Raw genomic sequence first — 23,280 nt, 5'->3', positions numbered from 1 at the left:
TCTTAACTAAGTGGGCGCATAGTCCAGTTACACGATGAAAGAGGAAGAGGAAAATATAGTGGAATGTCAATAAAATAATAAAAAACTGTGACTTTGAGAGTTAACCTTGCCATAGTCCACCCACACATGTATTTTCAACTATGTTACCTCATTAGTGCTCTTACCTGGACTGTATGCGTGTACAATACCACATGATTTACAGCTTTCTCACTCATCTGTTGATTATGTTTTACCTGGACTGGCTAGACAACCTGCCAATTTAGCACATATTAGCACACATCACGTAATTTTCAAGAGCAGCAAATGAGCAGTGGGTCGTATTCAAACCCAGGCTTATGCTTTAAGTCCTGGTACAGTGTGCGCATGCTCTACCAAGTGAGATTCTGCAGCATTAAGACCGCATACCCAAGCAAGTCTGTGATTTACCTCTCAAGTAATACCTGGCCTTCCATCGCTATTAGCTGTGTTTTGTGTTGACATGTTTCTGTGTGATTAGAGAGGGAAAACTCCTTAGGTACCTCCTTGTGAGGCAGCAAGTGGTGCCATGTGAAGCCCTGCCTCAGAAGTAGGAGACTCAGGCCCCATCCACACTACTACGTTTTCGTTTTAAAAACCAGACCTTTTGCTATATTTGCATGTCCCGTCCGGAATTAAGCGACGAATCCAAAGACCTAAAACGGAGAAGTTTTTTGCATGCCCAGTGTACGTGAAAGGCCACCAGATGTGTGTTTTCAATCATTTTAATATAGACAGAGATCAATTCTGATATGTAGCTAAAACGCTGATGTGGACGGAGATCATACTTTTAAAACACGTTTTTTTTAAAAAAAAGTAGTAGTGTGGATGCAGCCTCAGTAGGCTAAGTGAGGATGCTGTGGCTCAGCCGGGAAAAAAACTGCTGGGCGTGAAAAACACACTAGTCATTGAAGTGCAGACAATCACAAACATCCTCCAGCTGCACACATACAGGTTTTAATTAGGATGAAGGGATTTTCTTCATGTTTCCATAGGCTTCTTGTGAAGATAAGAAGACAGACACACAGAGTGCTCAGGGGTAAAAATAGAAGCAAGGGAGTATCCATCCATCACTGTGAGTGTCTGAACAGCGAGATCGATCGTGTGTGTGTGTGTGTGTGTGTGTGTGTATGCTATTTGATGCACTACCTCAACAAGAAGAGCCAGAATGTGAGTGGGCAAACCGTGATGTGACTTTCGAAAGATAGACAAACACACTTGTGCTCTCTCTCTCTCTCTCTCACACACACACACACACACATGCACATGAACACACACAGATAAACCAGTGAGCTTAAGGAGATAAATACCAGTGCTGTCAGAAAGAGACTGACCTCTGTAAGGCCGGTAAACACACAAACACATCCAACCATACACAGCAGCCATGTCTCTCTCTAGCATAAAGGTTAAGATGACTTGCTTCAACTACATTGCTGAGTGCTCATGTGCTCATGCCTGCCTCTTTATGTGTTTCTGCCCCTGTGATAATCGCCAGTGCATAATGAATTATTTTCCTCTATTTCCATATGAACCTAGTTCCTGCTCTGATCGTTTTAATAGCTTTTTTGCTTCCTATTCTGTCTATTTGTAAGTGTGATGAATTACCTGCTGGTTACCTTGGAATCTATTACCTTAACTGAATACCAATGGGCCATTAGGGATGAACTGGTTCAAGGCAGACATTGGCTTTGAGATTTGGGAGAATCTTAATGTTTGTGATGAGCAAACAGGTATGCATGCACGCACACACACACACACACACACATCCTAGGTTTCTCCTATTAAAGGCACAGAGTGGGAATAGTTAAACTTTAATAATACAATAATGAATAAATTGAATGTTTGTGTGCATTTGTGAGTGTAAGTGTGTGGGCGCACACATTTGTGTGTGTGTGTGTGTGTGTGTGTGTGTGTGTGTGTGTGTGTGTGTGTGCATGTGTGTGTGTGTGTGTGTGTGTGTGTGTGTGTGTGTGTGTGTGTGTGTGTATAAAGGTCATGCCTCTCATCTCTAAGTAAGCCGGTGAGAAGGACTGAGTGGCAGCACTCATCAATATTAACTAATGCCCTTCCTTTCATCCACATCATAAATCTATGGAAACAAACACATAAGGGTGTGTGTGTGTGTGTGTGTGTGTGTGTGTGTGTGTGTGTGTGAGAGAGAGAGAGAGAGTTAGAAGAATATCCAAATCAAAAGTACTGCAGTAAAACAGTGCAATTTAAAGCTAGTTAAGGCTTTTTTCCCTTTCCGGTATTGTGTTATATATATATTTTTTGTGCATGTTATTGGTTTGCAAAATGAAAAAGCCAAAAGTTACCATCTCCATCAACAGCTTGATTGTAGTCTAGCCTTTACTTTCGTAACCTATCTGTGTCACTATTTAACAGGTGTCATAATGCTCGCTTAGCGGCTAGTGTGGACATAAAGGTAGGTAGGTAGGTACATTTATTGGTCACAATAGAACAGGTTATATAGTGAAATTGAGTTTGTAACTCCATCCTGCTACTTAGCAGACAATATACATTAAAACAGAAGCAATTATAAAAATGGTAAACAGATATAAACTATAATCAATGGAGCAGTGCTGAGGATGAATTTGAGCTTAAGAGTATGATAGCTTGGAGGAAAAGTGCGGCAGCTGAAACTTTACTTATTTGTTACAAATAAATAACTTACTGTTAATAATCACTCTGTAAAATCATGCTCCAGTCTAACAAAGCTGTTTTAGGTTGTTCTGGCTGTGTATCGGGATCAGACACAGGCTTCAACATGCGTGGCTGAACCGAAGCCATGGTTACCGGCTGAAGAAACTTTGTTTTGGATCACACTACATTGCTTGTCAGGGCCTTCCCAATTCTGCCTCTAATTGGCTAGTAGTGCTAACCTAGATGCTGTGCATGTGCAATGCAAAGATTGAATATAAGTGAGATGCTTCACTCAGTTGTTAAAATGGAACCCTCCCTGCATAAGAGGTGGGGGACTCGAGTCACATGACTTGACTCGAGTCGCAAATTTGAAGACTTGAGACTTGCTTGACTAAAGCAGACAAAAGACTCGACTTGACTTTGACTTGGTATTCATGAATTGAGACTTAAACTTGAGACAGATGACTTGAAAATTACTTGTTTTTTTTTATTAAATACTTGTATTCACTCATTCCAATGTTTGTGTTCAATATAGAACCTATAAAGATTGGTAAGTTACGTGACTGTGGCAAAAATCTAGCATTAAGTTTAAGCTACACCCAGTTGTTTGGCTACAGTTTGTAACTTTATGTGAAAACCTCTTAACATTCCTGGTGGTAACAGGTACTGATGACAGCTTTTGTTGACTGCTATGTTAAGTTCATACTCCGTTACATACACAGTTTGAAAGCTAAAATCCTTGTGATTCGACCAATGCAAACCATTTCAAGATCCAATCACCACAGCGCCTCTGTCAGACCAACCAGTACAATCAAACTTGACGCGACTCACCTATGAAGCCTCATAGTAATCCACCGGTTAATTATATGCCAACAAAAGTGGTCTTGTTACGTTGTCAAAGGTCCAGACGATCAAATCCATTAAAAACATTTAGTCCAAAACACATTATTCCATCAATAAATCCCCAGGGACTGCTGCTGCATCGTTTTATATTTGCCCTGTAGACGTGGCTCGTATGTCATTATAACCGTATTAACTCCAATTTGGATGTAAACAAATGCGACATCTGTATTCAAATTAGCTGCTGAACTCTGACCTTTTGACTGACACCTAATTCGACCCAATAGGAACTCACATGTCCCATCCACGGCCTACAACAGCCCCTGGCTGTAAGGAAGCGCCAGCCCCTATTATTTCGTGGGTAAGGCTTTATGCTGTGGCCCCAAGTGTTTTCCAGCTAATGAGTCCCAGCTTTTTCTGCATGCATTTGTTAGCAACATTTTTCAAGTGGAAATGAAAAATATATTACTTAGTGTGTTTAAACTTAGGTTACCGTTACTAACATGTGTTTCTATTACTCTATTTTCTACCCCATTTCAATTATCAGTGAAGCCAATTGTAGACTAAATAATAGAAAACCTTTGTGTATAATTAGAACAGAAACACTCACTACATCTTACAAAATGATCATACAGTTGAATTGCCCCCTCTCTTAAACTATTTAAACAAACTGAATTCCTAAGAATTTCATATGACTTGACTTGGGACTTGAAGGTTAAGACTTGCTTGTGACCTGGACATATGTGACTTACTCCCACCTCTGCTCTGCAAACATGTCAGCTTTTGTCCCACACCAAAAGCCACTTAACAGCTAATGTGTAATGAGACAGAGCAATGACAGACAGAGGTGGGTGTGCGAGAGAGACGTAGAGAGAGGTAGAGAGAGAGAGAGAGAGAGAGAGAGAGAGAGAGAGAAAGACTGTGAGTAAGGAAATACTGTAAGTAAGGTGAAAACAAAAGATAAACGGTGAGCTTGACTCAAGGAAACTGAAGGTGAAAAATAAAGAAAGGAGGAGAAGCAGAAAAACAAGAAAACAGAAAAGCACCATGGTTGTGTTTGCGATTATGCATGAGTGCATGCTTGTGCTTATAAGCGTAAAAAAAGGCAAAGTGAGAGGAATAGAAGAGAAAGAGAAGAGAAGGAAGACAAATGGAAATCCTTTGATCAGAACATGAAAACAACAACATCTAAGCCGAGAGAGTGAACAACAACAAAAAGACGTCACAGACAATTACTGCGTACATGGCTCCATTCAGTAAACACCCCTGTGTTTTGCTAAGGCGACGGGTAACACTTAAAATCCGCTGTCATCTCTTCTCATGCTTTTCATCTTCCAAACGCCATTGCGTGAAAAACAAACAGAGGAAACAGACATTTTTCTGTTTGCAGCACCGCTATCATGCCCAGTGGGAAAATAGAGGTCTTAATGAAACACATTAGAAAGACAGAGGCTGTTGAGGCTCTTATGGTGTGTGCGTGTAAAAGTGTGTAGGTGTGGGTCAGTGTGTGGGTTAAAGAGACACAGTCTGCGTTTTATCCCTGTGAAGTCAGATTACCTGAAGGGAATGTGGCTATTCAATGAAACACACTGCGTGGTCTTATAATATTATTCACTGTTCATTACTACTGAGGCTTGAACAAACAGGCAAGATAATATCGTACTTACTTGAAATAAAACTAACTCCATCCTCCTGACTGACATTCCCCATCTGACCACAGCAAGTTAATTCAAATGTCTTTCTGATTGTTACTTTAATATCACTTGGCTAAACCAGACAAAACACTGCAGCATGTTGTGGGAGGGTTTTACTCAAACAGCTTCAGGCTTGGTAGTCTGTAAAACCTGCAATAAGACTCTCTTGCTGTGTCTCGTCTTGCCTGAAGAAAATGCAGACCTACAAAAAGGAATTTCATTAATATGAGTTTCAGTGCAGCTTTAGTATCAGTATGATTCCCTAAATGCTGTTTCATTAGTTTTTTTGTCTTTCAGATCTATAGCTAACAAATATCTGTGCAAAAATACTGCCAAAAAACTCATAACATAACTCACATAGCCTAAGCTACTCCTAATATACAAACCCAGCTATCATTATTGTTTTAAAACAACTTAAGATTTTCATTAAATCAAATTTTGATACTTCTTTATTACTAAAAACACATGAGTTTGTTTGAATGGTAACGGATACACCAGTACAACAGTTACAATAGTTGCTCTTCTGTTTCACTTTTGACAAAGTAGCTGTGTTTTTGCTGTATTAAACTGCACTTGCTTTTACCAATGGCTGTCACCTAACCTACCTGGGCTGAAATCTTAAGGATTGAAACGTTAACATGATACTGTATAATAGGCAACACCAACCCTGTTTTTATTGCACAATTAGCAATAAAGAACAAAAAAATACTTAAAATATGGTCATAGTAGACAAATATTACATATAATGCCTGTGCCTCACAGCCTTCAGCACTATCTGTGAACGAAAGAACATTTACTGCCCTTATAAAACCCTCTCACTGTTGCTTGCAGTGAGATGTCAGTTTTACTCCCTGAACTTTTTAATGAAAGAAGTGAGACACACCAGAAAGCAGTCTATTTTATTGTACCACTAAATGAAATCAGATTACCTGGAGCAAATGTGCGGATGCATTGCAACATGCTGCATGGCATAATAATATTGCTTGCTGTTTGGTCATTACTGCCGAAGCTAGAATAAAATGATGCAACAGAACAATTCTTCAGGGAGCACTTACACCACTCTACATGAGCACGTATGCACACGCACACACACACACACACACACACACGCACACACACAAACACAAAATATTGTTCAGCATTTGGTCATCACTGGTGAATAAAGGAAAATTACAAAATGTGAAAACTAATACTGTGGTGAGGGGTATTCATGTGTGCACAAAGCTTCCAATAGATGTGAAATTACAGTTATTACTGTGTTTACGTGGCTGACTGACCCAAACAGAATAGAATGAAGGACCAACAAGGTGTTAAAAGACATCTACATGATGACTGAGCAATTTAAGCTAAAAGGAAAGTTGAAAGTAGAATTTGATAGGGACATTAGGTATTTGTTCTTACCAATATCCAGCAACTATTGAATTGTCTCTAAGAATAATTTCCAAAACTTAAAATATAACCACTGTTGTCCGTCAATGTCTAGTCAGTGTATTTGGTACACAAAAGGTTAATAGCGCACTTTCTCTACTAGGAGACTACGAGTCCAATGCATTTTTAAGTTTTGAAAGATTATGTCCTCCCCCTCATATGCTTCACAGTGGTTTGGTCCGTTGCCCACCTTTTTCAGACCTTCAGCAACTTTATTTCTAAACAGTGACTAGTGACAAATCTAGTGAGTTATTCAGACCATCAAGGGCAAATTGAGAAATATACAAAGTCTATTACATTGTAGGCTAATGTACTGTATTCCCTTTCATGCAGCTCGGAACCCTCTCCTCTCGCACCATGCACTTGCAGGCAGGATTGAGAGTGAGTTACTATGGTTATGGGGACACTATCTGAAACTTAGCAGTACCAGAAGGAGGAAAGCTTGGGTGGTAGATAAGCAGCAGACTTAGTGGTGACTTTGTCGTCCGATGAATAAAATGATTATGAGAAAATCCTAAAAGCAATGGTGGTTTCGGTCTTAACAATACAATCTTACAAATGTTTCTAGTCTGCGTAATTTATAAAGCAGTTTAGCATGAAAAAAACAACTCCTTAATATTTGTAAAATTAGATGTAGTCGATACAAGACCAAACCACGATTAGTCCAAAAAATATGGCAGCCCCCCATAGTCTCAAATTGAAACGAAAATATTTTTACACATCTCATAATTACATTTCAGACCTCTAACGCTGTGTTTTGAGCCGCTGCTCAGCGCTACTGTAAGCTCGCACGCTCGCACACTTTGGCATTCGACTAGAGACAACCACTTTTTTTCGAGGTAACTACGGTAATGTTATCAGTCTGTTTCTGTCACTCGTTTGTGAGAAGGCGATTAAGCTAGCTGCACCTAAATTTGGAGTGCACACGTATTCAAGCCTTTATGGTAAGTGAAACGGCCCAGAGTGAGCTGACATGCAGGTTAGCGACTTTATCCTCTCAGTTTCTCTCTTTACAAAGACAAGTGTTGCAGTATGAGAGTCCTACCTGAACAGAGACTGTGAAGTCTTTATGTTACGCCACATACAACATTATTTATCAAACATTGTCGGACTTGATCAATTTAAGGAGAGGATACAAATGTGACAACGTCCGGTTTTCAAACTAAGGCGTCTATACAGTATGGAAATAAGATTAATTGGATTATATTCACAGTGTCCATTAAAAGTAAAAAAACAACAACAACATGTTCGGGAAATTACTTATTCTATTTTCTATTCTTTGATTTAGGGTTTTTTGGAAAAACATTAAATAAATTAGTTGACTTTTGTTGCTGTTTCATCACCATTTATAGCTATACAATGGGTTTATAATCAAATAGTTTATTAGAGCACAAAATTGTTTACAAGCATACAAAGTTCTTCATAGATAGCCTCTTAATTTTGCACCAAATTATTGCATTTTACTTTAAAATGTACAAATTTTAAAGTAAAGGGTCCGAGGCCCACCCACCATAGTCTCTTAAAATCCTGTGGGAAACACTGAGGTCATTACTATGAATGCCTAGTGCAATTTAGTGCAACTGCAGTAAGTAAGAAAAAATACTGTTGACCCCAAATACATTGTGAAAGTGGTGGTTTTCAAGCAGTTAGTTTGCTATTTCAAATATATGCACATACACCTACTGTGTGTCTGCCAAATTTACTTGACTGGATGAAAAAAGAGCCGTAATTCAAGAGGTAGATTTGAAACTCTTGATCAGTAGATCTACCATCTGTAAAGCTTGCAGGATCAGCACTAATGACATTATGGAAGGTACAGTATGCTCACAAAAATAACAACAAAGCTGCAATGCATCTATGTATGTATTATTGCTCTGTACTACTAGACTGTTTCAACTTTAATTCAGGAATATATATAACACATTTAAATTACAGTGTTGTTACTAACTGGTGACTAACAAAACAATGCTCCAGTAAAGGTACCTGTAAATGAGAGAAGTGTTAATTAAATTAATTCATTACCGCCATGGTATTAACACTGAATCAGTTAATGTGTCTTGGTGCCAGGAAAAGCATTTAGGGCGCCTTCAGAGTGATCCGGCACTTTCAGTATGCCAGTAACATGAATAAACGAAGGCTTGCCACATATTAATCTCCCTGCCTTGCCAGAGTTCCAGATGTTATTTCACTCTATTTCCCCTAGTATGGCCATTAAGAAGACATATAACCATGCAAAATGTCACCAGTAAAGATGATGGTACAGTGCTATTATTGAGTGTCTCAAATCATCTACAAGATGACTGAGCCATTTAATGAAAGAAGTGAGAAAGGAGAAAGGTGAGGAAGTGCATGTGAGAAGTTGGAAATATACAGACACGTTGGCAAATAAATATGTATATGTGTCAGAGAGAGTGTGTAAAAAAAAATGTATTTGTGTTTGTGTGTGTGGGTGGGTGTTGCAGAGTTGTAGCTGAGTGTTCCAGGAATCAATTTAATCAAATCAGTGGTCATCACTGTATTAACACTTTTTCAATTAACAAATAAATCAGTCTGCGGAAAAGCAGTAATTTTCTTGGCAACACGGGAAGGGTCACACTAGAAAAACAAAGGCACTAAGATGGCAACCAACCTCAAACTGTGATTGATCAGTTTGAAGTTGGTTCAACTGAAGTTGAGCTACGTGAAGCTTTACAATCACACTTGCAAGAATTGTAAAGCCACCATAGACTGTATATAAGAAGTGGACGTCACCTGTTGGTTTGTGGACTGCCGTTTTGAAGCCTCGAGTTTGGCTCATAGGGCGCTGCCATGTTCAGTTTTTGCAACCAGCGGCACCGGATGTGACCATATTTGGACGAGACGGTGGAGCTAATGGGCGTGTGCGAAGCTAGCTAGCTTGCTTAGCTAGGTGCATCTGTAATTCACGTTAACTGCCATTTTAACAGGATTGATAACTTTGTCTAGCAAACAACAGACTTAAAACTAAATGTACTCATCAGAGAAAGTGAACAGCCAACTCCTAATAAGCTTTTTCATCAGTGCTGTTAAATTTACACAGAGCCGTGCGTACATGTTACTCTAGCCTGATTGACAGGTCGCCATGGTAACGACTTGTCAATTGTAGATCCCGCCCTGAAGCATACTCTGCTTTATGGTCTATTTTCCTCTAAACGGGACCATACGTCACTAAATGAACATCATGTTGCATTGAAGAAGACTTGAGACTAGCGATTGAGACCATAAACTCATAATCAAAGTATTTACTGAGATAATTATTCAGGTGAGAAGTAGGGTCATAATACAAAAGCGAACAAGGGGGGCGGCGGCCCTGTCAAGAGCCATGCCCATCCTAGGAAATATTGATTCCTCCCGTCCATGTCTGATATTGCATATAAAAGATGGAATGAAAGAGGACTGAAAATAATTAATCAGCTACTTGACGAAAATATATTCAAATCTTTTTCCCAATTGCAGGACAAATTTTCCCACGAGTGACCTATACAGATATCTACAGATAAGACACTATATCACAAAACATATGGATTGGAATTATGTTAAAAGGGAACCTACTAACGTAGAAACATATTTCATAAACGTGGCTGAGGATCATATATCATTAAAAAAACGCATGTCTTGTATCTACAAAATGTTAATGCTAGACAGGCGTATAGGGTCATTTTACCATTATTTTTAACAGAACCGGACATCTTTTTGCAACCAGAAGAGTCGCCCTCCTACTGGCCGTTCGATGGAATGCAAGTTTAAAGAGGTGGTATTATGGTTTTTGGCTTTTCCCCTCTCCTTTATTGAGTTATATATCTTTTTTGTGCATGTACTAGGTTTGCAAAGTGAAAAAGCCCAAAGTCCACCCCAAAGGGAGTTCCCATCTCCCACAGAAAACACTGCTCTGAACTGCCTGAAAACAGCTCGTTTGTAGTCCAGCCTTTACTTCCCTTTCTTGTGACGTCACACTGAAAATACGTGTCATAATGCTCACTGAGCGACTACTCCGACACGCCCTCAAAAACACCGGTGGAAAAACAGTGAGCTGCAGCACACCTCTCCTCTCCCTTCCAAACACTAGCTACCCTCTGTAAGGGCAGAAAATTGTTTTCTTCCTACACTTATCATCTTTTATGCAAGTACTTATAAGAGTGCTATTTTTCTCCTTTCATTAGGTCTTATATATTGTTTTAAATCTTTAACCTGTTCCATCTTTATTATTGTTCTTCTTATTCCAGTCTGTCCACATGTGTGGGGTTTAGGTCAGGGATGTGGGGTTGTTGATTGTTTTCCTCACTAGCTGTTCTTCTCCTTCCTTGACTGGTCCCAAGGACCTTTTGTTCCCCAAAACATAGATGCTCAGACTGTGTAAATGATCATGCAATTGTTTGCTCTGGGCCAGACGTTAGTGACTGAACCTCTGGTCCAGCTGATTTTGTTGTAGTACTTCTCTGTTTTCTCTTTTGTTAAATAAATTCTTCAAAGACAACGGTTCGTTGTAACTCAATTATTTGCTCAACCTCTCACCAGGAATACAATTTCCACGACACCCTCCAAGCAGTCAATGGACATGAAGTTGTTACTGTGATGTAGAGACAGAGCTCAGTTAAAACTTTATGGATGAAAGATACTTTTGTTACAGATTAATAACTCACCACTCTGAAACTCTTGCTCCAGTCCATATTGCCAAGCTGGTAAGCAACATGTAGCCTACAGTTGAATCGAAGCTGTTTACCTCTTTTCGCTGACCCGCCTTTCTCTGCTTCTAATTGGCTATTACCGGCCTTTCGCTGACCTGCTGTTCTCTGCTTCTGATTGGCTAGTAGCCCTTATCTAGGAACTGCGCATGTGCAACTCCCAACAAAAATCATTTAGAGACAAGATGTATCACTCCGTAGCTAAAACGAAGCCTTCAGCACACGGTGAAAAGAGGAGATGAGCAATGTGCAGTATGACAAAACATACAGTGTTTCTTTGAAAATTAAACCATGTAAACCTGTTCTGGTACAACCATTAAATAAGATTTTGAACCTGAAAATGAGCATAATACTACCTCTTTAAGGGACTTCCGCGTTCGCATCAGTTCGCTGACCGGAAGCTTCCCGCTTGAAAGCCACAGAAGATTTATAATTGTTTGATGGTATAAATCATCCATATAATGTAAGAGTGTAAAAGTAACTACCTAACCTAAACTGGATTTATAGTGGGGATTAATGGAAGTCCCATCGTACATACCTAAGGCACAGATTTTTATTCATAGTGTAATTTATAGTGTCACATTGACCTGTTTATAGCACCACTGCAACACAAGGTGCATGAATTATACATTATCAGCTTTAATTCCCCGTAATAGCTGTGATTACACTCTTTCATTAACTGTTAACAGTAACAGAGAGATGAGGTCTGGTGCCTTGTTTTTATGACATACTGTCTTTCTTTGATTGTACACTACAGATTCAACTATTGCTACAACAGTTTCATAGCGATTTCAATATCCTAAGTACAATTAGCCTATTGCCCAATCATATTTCGGCTAATGAAGATGGGCCTTTGTCATGTTACAGCTACAGCCTTGGCCTGCATTGTTCCGTGAACACAGCATGCTATAAGACAACTTCCAATAATACCAGCCTAGCTGTCACAAATCTTAAGTTAAGATTTAAATCAACTATGCATAATCAACTATGACACACATATTGTATATCAGTGTCAAATGCATAATTTACACCGCGGCGGGTGCAACTTAAGAAGAGTAATAAAAACAACTGGCCAACTCATGTTCTTAATACAGTTGAAGTTGATGTTTTTGGGAGTGGAATCTCCTCATGAGTTTCTCTTTCCATTCTGAATCTCCTGGTAAGGTCCTTCTCGAAGCCAAGTTGGATGAGATGGGCTATCCGTTTATAAAGCATGGTCCGCCTGTGTTCAGAATAAATGTTTTTGAGTGTGGAAAATGAATTTTCGCACATAGCTGTTGATGCGCCCAGTGTCACAGCATTTGTCATGGCAGTTAGCACACTGGGCATTCCTTGCAGGGCACCGCTGAATTTGGTTAACATTTTCCATCATCCGGAGGAAGTGTACTTTCACGGAGTTTGTTGTCAGTGCTGAGTCCGATTTTGTTCAACTCATCAGTTATTGTTGTCGTTAGAGTGTCCGCATCCCCCTTTTCGTCTGTAGCCATGACTAATAAACATTCACATGCTGTATAATTTTCATCAACATAACGCACAACTATTGAAATGTTTTCTTGATCTGCAGGGTCGTGGGTCCCGTCCACTTTGATGGTGTACCACAAGTCCCCGATCTCTGTGACAATTTGTCAGTATGGAGCTCATCATTTGGATGATCTCGTTTTGCACATCATGGCTTGTATATGTTGCATTTCGAGGGATGGATTTGGTTATTTCAGCCAGATGATGGTATTTTCTCAAAGTATACTCAAATAATGAGAGAAAAACTCCAGTGTTTTCAGTTTGTTTTACAGCTAAAAACTCAATCATATCAATAATAGCCGATATATAATATCTATTACGTACCAGCTGGTCTGCGTGGACAAGAGTGCTGATCTCTGTACCTGTCTGTCTGCGTCCTTTGGATTCTTTCCACACAGATTCACACCTCATGTGTTCTTTAGAGGAAGCATGCTTGTTCAATCCCTTACTAGTCTCAGTTGGGTACTATTTTAAAAAATAATCGTTATGTTCAGCCCTACATTCAACTAGTATTTTGCAACGGATAACGTTAGCAACTGGTTGGTGTTAGCCGGCAAGCTAATGTTATCTAACTTGAGCCAACTAAAGCACAAAATCACAATATATTTCACATGCTTTGCAGTAATGTGAGTTTACCTGTCTATTAGGATGAATGCCAACTCTGTGTCAGTTTTTATATCCAAAGCAAACCTTTTTGTTGTTGTTTATCCTTACGTGGAGTTTGTGTTGGATTCTGTGTTGTGCTGGTCATGTTTTGGTGTTAGCAGACTCTATTTTGTTAACTGCGGTGTTGGTGCTGTGGAGTTCAAAATCAGTAGGCAAGAGGCTATGGAGCACACATGCATAAAATCCTACATGATTTCTTCATACAGGACACAGCATAAAAGCTGTTCCAAGGGGCAGAGAAAGCAGGCGTATGGTTCATTTTTATGTGACTCTTTAACATATAGGCAATAAAGAAGTGATTAACTGATAAGTGATTTCATTAAAAGAATACATATAGCTCCTTTAACTCCTAACAACAGAGGGGCAAAACAAGAGTGACACCTCATGGAGATTCTTACTCAAACAGTTTGACTCAGTATGGCTGCAAAGATAATCAGGTGCAACCTGCATGTAAATCTGTGGCAGCCAATAATACAATATTGATTTGTTAATGATTCACTATAGACATAATCTATATTAACTCAAGATGACAAATTTAGAGGGGATGAATCAAAGCAATAATCAACCACCTAAACTATTACACCACAGTACATATTATCATCATTATCATTACTGTAGTATAGTAGGTACAGAACAGAATTGAAGCATTTATCATTTGTCTTAGCTCTGGACATGAAATTAATTAAAATAGAAGTATTATCCCACATATCAAGAATCACATTTACCGCCGTCACCACAAACCAGGCATAACCACCTCTCTGTTACAATCCTTTCCTCTCCATTTCTTCCTCCTCCATCCCTAATTCACCTTATCACTTTCTGTCTATCTTTATCACACTCAGTCTCAGCAATTTCCTTTCACTGCGCACACACACACACAGTCACATTCATATGTGCCCATGCACCTCCGTGACACACATGCATACATGCATTCAATATGGACAGAAATATCACCACACACACTTTTCATGGCAGCTTTTGGTCATGCTAATCCATGTGCATTATTTTCTATAAACCAGGGAATTGAGAAGCAGGGGTGAGCCCAGTGGAATAGTGTTCTTCTCTGGCTGAGGCACATCAAAAAGACACACACATGCACACATTTATACAGAAAGTCAGACATAAATACACACCTATGCATACCTGTCTATATAGTACAAAAGAGACAGACACACATGTATGCATGTGCACATAGGAAAAAACCAAGGAAGACAGGATATATGGAATGTGACCCTGGGACAAGGAAATGGGTTGTATTCCTCAGTGAATAGGGAAAACGACGGGGACCAGGGATTTTTATGATCCGTTCACGCTTCCTGAATACTAGAATAGAGAGGAACTAGCCAAGGTCAGAGGCAGAATTCCCTATTCTAATGCGGAGCGTTGCTCACCACCCAGAGCAAGAGTCAGGGATTAATTTAGAGATCCATTCACCACGCCTGTGTGGAGGGGAGAGATGGCAAAACATGACAAAAAACAGAGGAGCAGAAAAAGCAAGAAAGAATCTGAGGAGATGAGGGGACAAGGTGGGAGAATGACAGAGGAGAATTAGATAGACGTGACAAGTGTGAAAGCAAATGGGCAAGAAAGAAAGAGGAGGAGGGACAGAGAGAAATAGAGTCAAGTGGTCATGGTTGTTATGTGTAGCCTGCGGGAGAGAAGACAGTTCACATAGAAGAGCTTCATTTTCACTACTGTAATGGCCCAATGACTGTATGAGTTTTTGTGTGTGTGTGTGTGGGGGGGGTGTACACCTGTAAGAGAAAGGTAGAGAGACAATAGATAGGCAGAGATAAGCTCTGGAAAGGGAAGTGGGAAGACACACAGGTAAGAGAGGAAGACAAACAGCAAGACAGTTGGTAGCTGAGCAGAAACACCAAAGTAGAATTTGCAAAGACCAAAACCAACAATATGTCAGTCTGTCTCTCAAAACCTCTCTGAGCCCGAAGCTCATTTGTTTCAACTAAAGACATAAATCTTCCCATAATTGGGTCACAAATTTTAAATGGGTTTCCTCAAACAGCTGGGCACTGTAGCTTTATGCAAACTTTACTAAAACATGAACCCATTGTGCATTTGTTGGGGACTATTTTCAGCCATGGAGGAATACACATTTGGTGCATTAGTGAATATATTGAGTATTCACAGTATTTAGATGAGAATGACTCAAAATAAACTACAGCGGCCATGTTCATGGCAAAGTTCATGGTCAGCCAGTGCAACAGCATGGCTTGTTGACTTGTGTTTAAGGATGAACTAGCATGAATTTAAGTACAGATATCAATGGTGTCCAGAGAATGAATCTTACTGACTTTGTTGATCACCTGACTTTTCGTCTAGAGCCACTATAAGGTTTACATTTTTTTCTAACTATTGGAAGGATTGACACTAAATTTGGTACAGACATTCATGTTGTCCTCAGGATAAATTGTATTAACTTTAGTGATCTGTGTCGCCCAATGTCAGCTGGCATTGGGTCCAGCCCCCGCAACCCTGTACGCAGGATATGTGGTTGACGATGGATAGATTAGCAACGTTAGGCTTGGTAAAATTCTTTCTCCATTTTGGTCTTCTTGACAATAATAAAAAATATTGTTGGCTTTATCCTATATAATAGTGAGAGAATTATGGCTGCACCATTCTTTGTAATTGAAAATTTTGTTGTGTGTCTTTTATTGTGTGACTATGTTGTGTGGAAGCTTATTGCTGAACTTTTGCACTCTGACTGACCTTACTGACTTGTCGCGTAAGCTGTCTGTGTTGACCACACATCCAGTTTAAATCAGTTCTAACAGATAAGCAACCTTCTTCTCCTCTACCTGCTAACCACAGTTGTTTCTGTGTACATGCCTGACTGATTATAGAGACTTACAGCATGAAACGCCCTCTTCATCAGTCAGCTTAAATAAAATCTATAAAGACAAGCTTGTGTTCAATCTTTATATTCAGATTTCCACCACATCAATCAAACAGCAATATTATAGTGCATCATTTTACAACATTTAGTCAAACACACTTGATACCTATGAGAACTTTAGGATATCAAGTTAAAATAATGTTATCTGGGTTTTAAGGTTTGGCTGCACAGCATGAATTTATTATAACTAAACCACAGGCAGGCAGCGAGACACCCACTGTAACACATCTTAGTTAGTTGGGCTTCAGTGTATGCATAAATATTGTACATTCAGAACTGATTGTGCCAATATTTCCCCTCAGCACAGCCCTTTACTCATCACTAATAAAATTCATACTTCTCCCCTGACATTATAAGAAAGCTACCGGATGTGTATTCAGTGTGTACCTTCCCACTCACACAGCTTAACAGAAAACAGAGATAAATTGTGCGCATCATGTGATGATGTTTGCGGGTAGGAGGCAATAGATGAACTATTAATTTTCCTATCATTGTAGGTTGTATTAACTTGTCTATTCATTAATGTGGGGTTACACTACAGGGGGCAGGAAACAAACAACCTTTGAAAATGCATTACACCATTTGGATTTATGACACTATGTGACTTGCATTTGGCTGTAGGTAAATCCGATAATAATACCCTCCAGGGATATAAAATGTCAAAATTTATTTTACTCATGTGCAACACAACATGAATCAATTGCTAGATGATATTCAAGAAGCACTCTTTGGAGGACCATTTCTTTGACATTTTCAGAAGCCTTGTTTGACAATGGAGCAGCTTGTATCAGCTTTCATTTACAACCTACAGATATTTAAAGAATCTTGTTAAACAAAATGATGTAATATCATGAGGAGAAGTACTGTATTGTTGTATTATACTGTATTGATTTTGTTCGCCCTGCCTAGTTAACAGCCCCAGTGGTCTATTTGTTAAATTTTAATGGCATAAGTAGGTGAAACATTACAGTGCAATCCCTTCAAAAAATCCCTAAAATAGGCTTGATGCACCATAGGACTGTGTTAATGATGGGGTATGATATGATTTGATATGATACCCATGAGGGAAATTCAGCTTGTAAGGACAGTGCATAAAGTTTTGCTCTGAACACATTTGTAATTTACAGCAAGATAAACTGATTTTCATATTATCATCATGTTATGCTCTTCATCAAAATAACCACCACACACTGCTTAGCCCCACTACTCAAATTTTGCAAATAACTCAGCTACATGTATTAAAAAAACTTTATGACGGTCTTTCAAGTTATAAAAGAACCTTTGTCCCCTCTCAGGCACTGAGAATTACAGCAAGGGTGACCTTTAGAGATTAGTTCATCTCAACACACACAAGCACACACAGAGACACACACATCAACATCAAAGGCATTTAGAGTAGTGTGGCATAAACCAGCAGATGTCAGAAAGCAAATAACCCAACTTCGTCAGTCACAGCAAAGCTCTATCACTGTAAGCAAGAAGCTAGAGTAAGCAAACCTGCCATGTAAGGTCATCTCTCAGTCCTAGCAGATGAAACATTAACAATGATTATGTCAACAATCTTTTTTCCGTGATGACAAAATATTATAGATCATTTGCAGTAAATTGCAGTGCTTTCCACAAGTTTTGAAGGAAAGAAGTTACACTTCCTCAACTAGTCCAAACAAAGATGTTCAATGGGTAGTGCTGACTCTATGGTCAACAAGGGCTAGACCCAGATAATTCTTCTTCTAAGTCTTTTTAAGATTTTTGAGACACTGTGAACAGTGGTATTGTTTTTATGACACAACATGAGTAGTCTTTTTGTAAAGGAAAATACATAAACATAAAAAATAAATTGCACGTATCGTGATAAATGGAAACCTTCAGTACACCATTTTTAATATTTAAACACACACACACACACACACACACACACACAGACACACACACAGACACCTGTAGCATGCAGAGCAGTTCTGAACTGTTGGCTGCCCGCATAGCCTTGTTAACACTGACTAGTTAAGCACAAACATCACAAACTCTCTCGCAGGCTTCCCGGTCAAGAGGGAGTGTAAAGGATTATATCTCATCTCCCAGAGAAAAGAGAGGGATGGTAAAAAAAAATAGCTGTCATCCTTCAAAAGATCAGAGAGGACACAAGTACCAACTGTTCCCCTCTGTTCAGAACACAAAGGACCCATTTTAATCACTGTCTGCAACTGTTCCGAGACAAAGTTTATATTTGTAATAGGCTGAATTTTTTTGCAAATGGGATAGATAGTGCTAAGTGGTAATACGTGTAAATAACATAGAGGAGCGAAAGTATGAATAACATATTGGCCATAATTGCTGGCACCACTGACATTACCTCAAACTGCCTTGCCTTGCATTATTAAAAAGTACTTCACAGTGTCTAAAATCAACATTTCAAAATGACAATCTGCACAGCAAGTGTTGCAGATGAGACTTTTTCAACACAGATAATGAAGATGCAACCTGATCCTTTAAACAACTCGAGTCCCTAATTAAATACATCTCTATCCAACAGTGCGATCAGAAGAGAATAGATAGAGACTGAAAAACAAACATGGCGAGAGCAAGCGATTAAGGATGTCAGAGATGGAGAGAAAGAAAGGGCGAAAACAGTTGCATGTATTTACTTCAGCCTCATTTTCAGTCACACACACACAGGTTTGAATACTTACATGCATTGGTTACGGCGAAGCTGTTGGCAGTCTCTATATTGTCGACGTGTGGGACCAGGTTAAAGGGAGCTTCCGTAGCATTTGGGCTGGTATTGTGTAGGAAGATAGCTAGTCGAAAAGCTGTGTACTCCTGATCAGTATTCCTAATGAACAACCCACCTAGAGAGGGCAGAGGGGAGAAGAAAATGATGGAGAGGAGAGGAAGTGAGTTAATGTAGGGTGGAGAGGGGTTGGATGGGAGCATGGTGAGAGAGGGAGAGAGACAGGAAGAAAGGGAGTAATGTGGGGAAAGAAAGATAGATGGGGAGGGAGGGCAGAGAAAACAGAGGAGGGGGAGAGAGAGAAAAAAACCAAGATCTTCATTAGCCTTGTTACAAAAGGTGATTTGTCTTTCGGCACATCCTCACTCACAAATGCACATAAACACGAGTACAAACGCACTTACAGATACCCACACTGCATTTCATTGATGAAATCTAAGAAAAATAGAGCGGGAGAAAGGAGAGGAGAAGAAAAGGGCGACAGCAAAGCCGACAGGAAGGCAGTGAAAGAGATAATGAGTTGGAGAGGGCATAAAAGAAAACAGAGGATGAAGGCCAAATCAGAAAGTGTCAGCTAAATAAAGGAAGAGCATGGGCCATGCAAAAAGAAAGGAAGAGGGAGGTGAGTGCTAATTGTCAGTTGGCCTTTAAAAATGAGGGTATCCCTCAATATGGCCCATCTGACAAAATGAGAATTAGAGGGGAAGAAGAGATGATGAGAAACAGTGAAGCTGACAGTAGAGAGCCCTAAATATCAGAGTTAAGAGGGAGAGGAAGAACATGTGAATATTTGTGGAAAAGAGAGATAAGGGTCATCTTCTGTGTCTAAAACTTAATTACCTGAATAGACGTGTTGTTTTGTTGAACTGCTGTAGATACCACTGATATAAATGTGTTTGTTATGTAAATGTTATAGATTCATGCAGTAGGATGAAAGTAATTGAAATAAACCGATGTGACTTAAGTTTAACTGAATCAGACTCAACTCAACTGAATTGGATTACACTAGCAGACTGTGAAGCTTTGACATTGCATCAGGAGAGAGAGAGAGAGAGAGAAGGGGGGGAGGGAGAAAAGATGACAGGGGAGGAGTGTGTAGGCAGAGCATATTGGACAGGCAATCCTTACCACATAACACTTATCTTTGTGTCTGTCCATGTCTTATTTATGTTCAAAGTTTGCATTACCTTCCCTTGTTTCTTTCTCTGTGTTTCTTAGAATTTCTCTTTTGTAGATATGGTAACCAAAGCCAGACACTAAACACACACATGCATACACAAAGACAACAAATCCTGAATATGTGTGGGTAATGTGCAAAGCATATTTTTTGCAATGATTAATGTGGTTTAATTTACATCAAACTCACATTAGATTTGGTGAATTGTGCAAAGGGGATAAAAACGTGATTTCTGTTAAATGGGTTGAACTCCACTTTAGTGCACACACACATTCACACACTCAACTAGGTGAGGAGTCTAGATATGTCCCAACATGACACGCGCCAGTATCTCGAGGAAATTTCACAAACATTCTCATCTGTGTCAATCTTTGTTTCTCTTACGCACAGGCACGCAAAAAAGAAAAGAAAAAAAGGTGCCGTGTGTGCTTCCACTGACATTACACTCAATGCAATGCATTGAGTGCAATGCAGAGATATGCAAATGACTCCTCAAGTGAACTGCTGGAGAGCCGAATGATCCTGTATGTATTTTTGAGTGTTTGAGGAGGACCATCGGTGGGAGAGAAGGAAAGAGTTCATTGTGTGTGCTTCTGCACGATCCCATGTGCTTCTCATAGTATGTATGTGCATGCATGCGTGTGTGTGTGTGTGCACGCACATGTATGCTTTCCTGTGTAAAAGTGTGCACCCACATGCTGCACATGAATGTGAATGCATATTTGCAGCTGTGTGCACCGCATGCAGTATGTGTGCATGTTTATAACTGTATGTGAAAACTGTACATGTGCAAAACCTGTGCAAATATGTGTGTGTGTGTGTGTGTGTGTGTGTGTGTGTGTGTGTGTGTGTGTCAAACAGGAAATATTTAGAGCATTAAGTCTATTGGCAGCTGTAAGGAGACAGAGTCAAGGAGCCGAATCTCATTATAGGACCTCCCTGCTGCCCCCCACAAGGAGTGATGCAGTGCATTCATTATCACACACATGTCTGTAGGAATGTATGTGTGTGTGTAAGAGAGATAGAAAAGAGAAACTCCATGCCTGTGTGGTCCATATGCACTGAGCACACCAAAGATGATCCAGATTTAGTTAACTTTATCTCTGATCTATAAGGCAGGTTGAAAGACAGGTTTTTCCCGCACTGACATGAAGATAACTGGAAAAGGGCAGAGAGAAAGAGAGAGAGAGAGAGAGAGAGAGAGAGAGAGAGAGAGAGAGAATGCTGCAGTGTCTAAACAGTGAAGAAGACAAGAGGGGAAAAAGATCGCTGAAACATTCATGAGCCCAAATCAGCTTTTAAAATACATGCAAATATAGTAAACGGAAAGAGAGAGTGAAAGAGTTAGTTTGCGTTTTTAAACCATGAGTCAGAGACAAAGACGCCAATCTCCCCTTTACGCAAAATATCTTGGATAAAAAGCAGTAAGGAAAATATGCACCAGATGGAAAATGTATTTCTATACTTGTTTGTTCTGTTGTTCCATCATTCCTGTGTGAATGTCTAGAGTTGTGCGATGATTTTGTGTTTTGGAAGGGGTCCCGGTGCGCCCCCTTTTCTTGGGGAATGCTGCCCGCTAAAATCCAATAATATTCAGTGTAGGATGTCAGATCTGAGTGCCCGTGCGTAAAATCAGTAATCCTCCAACTCACCTATCTGCACTGAGCTGGGGAAAGCCCCTGTCGTCAGCCCCCAAAGGGCGGAATACACCCCGAGAAAGTGCCAAGAAAATATAATAATCCTCATTTTTCTTTCCTTCAATCCCTTCAGAAACTGTTGAGAGACATCGAGAGGGAGAGGGGGAGATGCTGAGAGAGAAAAAGGCGACAAGGAAAAGAAGGGGAAAGAAGAAAGATGAGAGAGGTTTTTCCCCCGTTTTGTCCAGCAGTATTCCTATTCCATGGTGGGCTCGTTCGTTTCTTCCCCTGCAGTGTCCGCTTGGGAGAGAGCTGTGCGTCCGGTGCACATGTAAAGACTGGGAGAGAAAAAGAGTGGGGAAACTCGCCAGAATGATTGGCGAGCTGGGAGAGCAGTCTGCATGGAAGAACTGGACATGCGCGCCCCGTCTCTCTCTCTCCCTCTCTCACCCACACACCCTCTTTTTTTCTCTCTCTACCCCTCTCCTCTCTATCTCCCACTTTTCCCTGTCTGCCGTCTTTAACTTACTGTAAGACTGAATCTCATAGCTGTAGTCTATTGATAAGGATTGGCCGGGGTTCATGTAGGGAAAAGCATAATATTCAAAGGATTCGCGTGCGTGTGCTAGCGCGCACTTCTTCGCGGTCGTGGTCCCCCCCGGGTAAGCTGTCACCACGCTCCCCGGTCAGTTATGTTTAACATAAATATGTTTAACATAAATGTATGTGCTCAAAAAGAGAAAGTGTTTCAAGGGAAGAAGGGGTTGATTGTTGATCTGTTGTGCTTTTGGTTGTCTTGATTGGTGAGGCAGACTAAAGTGAGAGTAAGAAAGCCAGAGAGGTTCTGTCTGCACCTAACTAATTGCATTACAAACCCAATCGTCATCCTGACGCATTGGTCCACTCCGCGTCCAAACCAGACTCGGTGCGTCCCACCAAGGCAGCAGCGTGTAGGCTAGCTGACAGAGGGGAAACTCCAGGCCGCCTACAACTGTGGGACGCTGATGGCGCCCTGGGGACCCGCTAAAACCATCGTTGTGGATGTTTAACGTCACGACCTCATGAGCATAAACATCTGGCCACGGGGAAGGAAAGGAAGAGAGACCCACAGAAGAAAACGCGATCATTCAGCGACACAGAACGATAAAAGCCAGGATTAGTGTAGCTTCAAATAAGAAAATAAAACGGCGAAAGACAATCATAGCCTGGAGTGAATTCTGTTAGAGAACATTATGTTACAGCCATATCCCATCCAGAGTCGTTTTATCAAGCCTGCCGGTAGCAGGTCGGTAAAACTGACAGACGGTCTGGGATCGC

General features: G+C 40.2%; 1 protein-coding gene across 4 annotated transcripts in view; it reads right to left on the bottom strand.

The window, feature by feature from the left end:
- The window catches only part of gria4a (glutamate receptor, ionotropic, AMPA 4a), a 121,695-nt gene extending 99,381 nt beyond the window's left edge, over window positions 1–22,314 (bottom strand). For all 4 annotated transcript variants that reach the window (XM_038693969.1, XM_038693965.1, XM_038693966.1 and 1 more), the window contains exons 1-2: window positions 21,979–22,314; window positions 19,109–19,267 (exon numbers count right to left, since the gene is read on the bottom strand). In XM_038693969.1, the coding sequence (XP_038549897.1) occupies window positions 19,109–19,267; window positions 21,979–22,072 (253 nt within the window). In that variant the 5' untranslated portion in view covers window positions 22,073–22,314. The remainder of the gene's footprint in view (window positions 1–19,108; window positions 19,268–21,978) is intronic.
- Between the last annotated feature and the right edge of the window lie 966 nt (window positions 22,315–23,280).

Source organism: Micropterus salmoides, unplaced genomic scaffold, assembly GCF_014851395.1.
Source record: "Micropterus salmoides isolate LMB-PRFRI ecotype aquatic unplaced genomic scaffold, ASM1485139v1 Ms_hic_scaffold_3, whole genome shotgun sequence".
Classification (NCBI taxonomy): Eukaryota; Metazoa; Chordata; class Actinopteri; order Centrarchiformes; family Centrarchidae; genus Micropterus; species Micropterus salmoides.
This window is presented reverse-complemented; position numbering and strand designations above follow the sequence as displayed.